General features: G+C 39.4%; 1 protein-coding gene across 6 annotated transcripts in view; it reads right to left on the bottom strand.

Annotated features, from left to right (window-relative positions):
• The window catches only part of CSNK1G3 (casein kinase 1 gamma 3), a 92,761-nt gene that overhangs the window by 7,709 nt on the left and 79,209 nt on the right, over nt 1-5,843 (bottom strand). For 5 of the 6 annotated variants that reach the window (XM_009636552.2, XM_035892104.1, XM_035892108.1 and 2 more), the window contains 2 exons: nt 997-1,103; nt 597-620 (listed from right to left, as the gene is read on the bottom strand). In XM_009636552.2, coding sequence (XP_009634847.1) covers nt 597-620; nt 997-1,103 — 131 coding nt within the window. The remainder of the gene's footprint in view (nt 1-596; nt 621-996; nt 1,104-5,843) is intronic. The other variant, XM_009636553.2, reaches the window with a different exon arrangement.

Genomic DNA, 5,843 nt, shown 5'->3' with positions numbered 1-5,843 from the left:
ATGCTCTAGGAGAGCCTGCTTTAGCAGGGGGGTTGGACTAGATGATCTCCCGAGGTCCGTTCCAACCCTTGCGATTCTGTGATTCTGTGATACACTGTAACTTTAAGAAACCCTGAAGCTATGTTTTAGTAATTAGTTAGCAGGTTGTCAAAGACTAATACTTTGCTAAATACTATGTTTACAGAGATAATGGGCAAAAAGTTCAATCATTTGCTAGCGTTTATTGCTTGTTCATATAAGTGAGTTACTTCCTAGATGGTAAAATACTTGTTGAATGTTACAACATCTGAAAAGAGGGTTTTCCCCTATGAAACAGGACAGCAAATGAGAAAAAATATTCTACTACCCACTAAAAAGGATTAAATAAAGTAGACCACAGACTACACAACTTAAAAGCAAGCAAGATTTAAAGCAGGCAAAATAGCTCCTGAAGGTGGCTGTTTGTAAAAATAGTTAATTGTTTCACAATTTTAAAACATATTTTGTGATTTCCGAATGGATTTGTTATTTTAACGTTGTCTGAAATTAGTTTTAAACCAAATAACAAGAACAAAGCCCCTGGGGCTATTTCTGCCTGCCTATGCTGTAAAACTCACCACATGTTCAACACTTTCTGGCAGCTACAACAGAAAGAGAGTAAGGGAAAAAGAGAATCAGAATACTACACAGAGGAAGAATTTTACATCTTTCATACATAACGTTTGGTAGTCAGACACTAACTTAAAATAAGTATTTCAAAATTAGTTGAAATATAAAAAAAAGCATGCAATTCTCTAGTATAGATAGATGTGTTATTGAGGGCTTAGCCTAAAAAGCCAAAGCTTTAGAAAGTCTATTATTTCAATATTTAAAGCCAAAATTAAGCATAGCACTATAGTTTTGCCCCTCACCAGTGGCTATTCAGTTTGGACAATATTTTTTTAATAACTATACAAGAAAAATTTTGAGTAGCTGAGCACCCAAGAGGATCCAAAGAATATAAAAATATGGACATACTTAGTTTCATCTGTTACTTCTACTTCTGCAGGAGCCGTGATGGGTGCATTTGAACGGCCTGCAGTTGGGTCATCCGTGTTCAGTTCTCCATTTGTTGAGCTTACTACCTGAAATCACCAGAAATACATGAAATTATGCTAGTGCCAGACATACATTTGTCAATTCATAAAGTTAAAATACACCTTCAAAAACCAGTAAATTTTGTTAATTCCATAATTATTCCAATAATAGCATCTTTTCCAGGTTTCACTCCTGCCGCTGTGCGCTCCTGCCCTTTTTCTTTCCTATCTACTAGTGGAACAGACATCTACATGACAGACTCAAAGTGAGTGGACTAGGCAAAGCAATTCTGTTGATCAGGTTTGTTGATCTCCCTCATGTCTCTTCAGAGCCTTAACAAAAGGCACTAATCCTTTTCCTGATAGCAGTTCAGTCAGTCTTACCCTATCTCTACTTCTTTAGCTTATTTAAGCTCCTGAGTTTTCCTATTTTGTATCTCAAAGAGTACTCACCAAAAAAGGGGAAAACTAAGACATTCTCTAGACCTAGGAGTGTAGGTGGTGTTTGTTTTTCACTCTTAGATCACGAGAAGACTTACTGCCATCAAAAAAAAAAAAAAAAAATTAGATTCATCTCCATTCCCATTAATTTACTTTCAAATTCCTTGGTAAATTCTTGAGCCAGTGGGAGAGCTCTAGTTCTCTGGGAACGTTTGTTTTGACTTTAAACCAAAAGGAACCCAATATCCTCTCGCTCAGTTCCTGTCAGCTTTCCTGCATGACAAATGGAGCTAATCTATGGGCCTCTCCCTTACTCATCTCACAGAAACAGCCAAGAAGATGGTTACCTGGATATAGACAAGTTGCTTATCTGGTCAGGACAGCTGACAGTACTAACTGACCCATTAAAGTATCAAGAGATCTACAAGCTACAAAGCAGCAAATGCTTAGCTAAGCAACATGGCATAAAAATATTGTTCTGGCCAAATAATACAGAAACCCACAGAAAACATCTGTAAAACATAATCAGCTACAGGGAAGTGGAGCAGTTCATAGTTCCAAGATTCTTACCAGCTGTTGCATGAAGGTCAGAGATTAAAGAAGAAGAAAGCAGTGGGAAGGAAAGTCATCACCATAATGTTACTATTCCCCTCACCCTTCCAAGCTCTTCTCCTGATGTAGCAATTATATCTCCTCTATTTATAACCAGAGCTAACAGCCTTGCCTGTTGAGGTTTGCTTTGTGGTTCATATTGTAACTCAGTACAGAGCCTTAGAAGTCTGCTGAACTTAAGCCATTTTCCATGCCATATGACTACACCAGGCTGAGTTTTCTTCTTTTTAGAGTTTCATTAAAATAGGAACCACTGAAAAAAAACCTGCAGCCCAATAACAAAACAAAAGGAAAGATGTCTGAGATTGCAAGAATCTAATTACTTATGTTTTGGCCAATATAACTGAAAGAATTCTGTGAAGTTGGACTTGATTTCTGTGATGACAGGGAATTTGGTGGAGTTTCAGCCAGGAGGCTTAAGCTTAGTTTCCTATCATTGGGGATGGCAGAAGCAGTATACAGTCAGTGACAGAAATAGGTAGGAATTGTGCTTTTGTTAAAGCATAAGATGGTGGGCCAGGTATCTTACACTAAACACTCTGGGTTAGCAGATTTTTTTTACAAGTGTCTTAGTATTTGTTGTCAACATTGTCCATATTTATTGGTAAGGGGAAATAGTATGATCCCAACCATCTCACCAGGTATCTTACTGTGCAGATCATTTCATTCCTTCTTCTGAAATATCCAGCTATAAGAATGATAAGCAGAGCGGAAACACATGGTGTTTGCATGGGATGTACTTGCTAAATAAGACAGGATCATTCCACCAACTGAGTTTTGGATCCAATCATAACTACATAACTAATCACAACTACAGCCTGCACTAATCCATATAAAGCAATGCCACCCAGTTACGACTGTAGTCAACCTTGCTTGCAGTGCTAACTGTTCTGAATTTCTGCTCCATGATCTAGACTTAAAGTGAACTTTCCTAAAGAGACCCTCAGACCCATGCTCAAGGTTTAGTAGCAATGGCTGATCAGAAACAGAAGCCTTCGTGTTCAGTCTGCTCAAGTAAGGGTAGGGTACATTAAGAAACAAGACGACAGGTATATGCCTATTTCTGGATGGGAAGCAAACCTATACACCTTAGCATTCCTGACTGTTGTAAAGAACAAGTGATAGTTTGGACAGGTATTTGCAAGAACTCCTATTTTCTCCTCTTTTTCTACAAAAAGCAAATGAGGACATTTATGACTTCTACGCAAATATCAAACACATTGCCCAATTCCAGCACTTATAGAGCTTTCACAGGCGTTCTGCTTCACACTACTCTTCCAGGAGTGCCAGTTCAATCATTCACCTCTATCTTCTTGGACAGCAGACTGAAAAAGGGATCAAACTCAAGCATATACACATTATTCATTCGATCCGGAAAACATGAAAGTAGGTATCTGAAAATCCGTCCTACGTTAATAATCTAGTTATGAATATTATTTTTCAACAATAGATTGAAAAAATATGTCTTTCCCTTCTAACACATAAAAAAGTTCAGAGAAAGTGAAAACATTTTGACAGGAACAAAACTGTATCTAAGCACATTTCTATAGTCTGCCCTTCTATCACCACTAGGAAGTCTGTTTTGGAGAGGTAGGTAGATCAACAAAAAAAGGTTTGCTACTCTGATTCAAGATTCATGGATGGTTCCCATCAGCATTTGTCAACACCTCCCTTCTGATGTCTTTGGAACCTGTTCTGGCAATTATTAAAAGAACATCTGCAAGATTTGAGCAACTCATAAAAACAAAAAGCTCCTGGTTTACAACAGGTTTGTATGGGTTTCTTTTTTTGATTACAGTTAGTTAAGGTCATACTCATCTAAGCTCACTTCAGCTTTAAAGAAGCAGTAACAATCTTCTGCTTGGCTCAATGCACTGCCATATGGTAACAAAGAACAAAGCTTACTTCACGCTTTCCCAACACATTTGTATGCTTACAGAAGAGGAAGCAGAGAAGCTATAACAATCTGTTTGGTGATTCTTTTCCTTAAATTCTTCAAACTTACTTTAAAATTGAATAGTATTTCTTGACAGTGGTTTCCTTTAGTGGGAGTAGTCTTTCTTTTCAAGACAGCATTTGTCCTAATGTGTTTTTTTATTAATTTAAGAAGACTGTTTTCTCTAAGAAGCTTTGACACAAACTTTGCAGAAACCTTCACAGCAGATAGCAGAAGACTGTCCTCTGGTCAATTTCTATCAAAGAGAGATCAATCAAGGAGAAAGAGACCTCAGTCCGTCCCATCTACACACACCAGACACATCCACCAAATACACAACCAAATCCAATCAGGTATAACTGCCTGTTGTATGGCTTAGTTTAGATGGGAGGAAAGTGAAGTTAGTCTTTCTGGAAAGACTTGTGACCTCTGAAAGCATAAGAGAATCAAAGGGTACTGGAAGTCTGAAAACCAGCATCAGTCATGCTTCTCCAGAATCACAAATGCGCTGAGTTTCACTCTAGTCTCCTACTGCTGAAAACAGCTCTAGGAACAGTCTCAGTAAGATAAAGAACCAAGACCTAATACACCTGCAACAGAGCAAAATATTTACCTTTAAAAAAAACCCCTAAAAGATACATTTATAGGAGTGCAAGAGATAGGCAGGAGTGCCTCAGTTCCACATCAGTAAGACTACAACTGTCTCATCTTACAGTCAAAAGTTCTGTACCTTGCTAAAATAGCCTACAATGCCAGAAGTTAATTCCTTTTGACATCAGTAAAATATTTTTCAATCTGAGCAAAAAGTGCATTTGGTAAAAGGCTGATAAAGGGTAAATGAAGCAATGTTAACACTTACACACTCCTGATTCTGGAGCATATGGGCTTAAGTTAATAACAAAGAGTATAGACAGGACCCTAAATTTTAGGAAAGCAAACTTCCAGTTCTTCAAAGAGATAGTCAGAAGGATTCCCTGGGAACAGTCCTCAGGGACAGGGGAACAGAACAGAGCCAGCAGATCTTTAAAGATGTGTTCCACAGAGCGCAAGAGCTCTCGATCCCCAGGTGTAAGAAATCGGGCAAAGAAGGGAAGAGACCGGCATGGCTGAGACAAGAGATGCTGGTCAAACTAAGGAGGAAGAGGGAACTGCACAGGCAGTGGAAGCAGGGACAGGCATCCTGGGAAGAGTATAGGGACGCTGCCCAGTGGTGTAGGGATAGGGTCAGGAAGGCCAAGTCGCAGCTCAAGCTAAACTTGGCAAGGGATGCAAAGAATAATAAGAAGGGTTTCTACAGGTATGTCAGCCAGAAGAGGATGGTTAAGGAGAGCATACCCCCCCCTGGTGAGCGAGACTGGCTGTCCTGGTTTTGGCTGGGATAGAGTTAATTTTCTTCATAGTAGCTAGCATAGTGCTGTGCTTTGGATTTAGTACTAGAAGAATGTTGATAACACACTTATGTTTTTAGTTGTTGCTGAGTAGTGCTTAGACTGCTCAAGGACTTTTTGAGCTTTTCCTGCTCGGCCAGGTGCATAACAAGCTGGGAGGGAGCACAGCCAGGACAGCTAACCCAAACTGACCAAAGAGCTATTCCATACCATAGAACGTCATGCTCGGGGGGGCAGTTAGTTGGTCGGTCGCAGGCAAAGTGATTGCAGCTCGGGCAGAGTGATCGCGGCTCAGGACAGGCTGGGCATCGGTCAGCGGGTGGTGAGCAATTGCATTGTGCATCACTTGTTTTATATATTCTGTATACTCTCTTACCATTATTATTACTACTATTGTTATGCTCCTCTCTA

This window comes from Egretta garzetta, unplaced genomic scaffold, assembly GCF_000687185.1.
Source record: "Egretta garzetta isolate BGI_Z169 unplaced genomic scaffold, ASM68718v1 scaffold473, whole genome shotgun sequence".
Lineage (NCBI taxonomy): Eukaryota > Metazoa > Chordata > Aves > Pelecaniformes > Ardeidae > Egretta > Egretta garzetta.
This window is presented reverse-complemented; position numbering and strand designations above follow the sequence as displayed.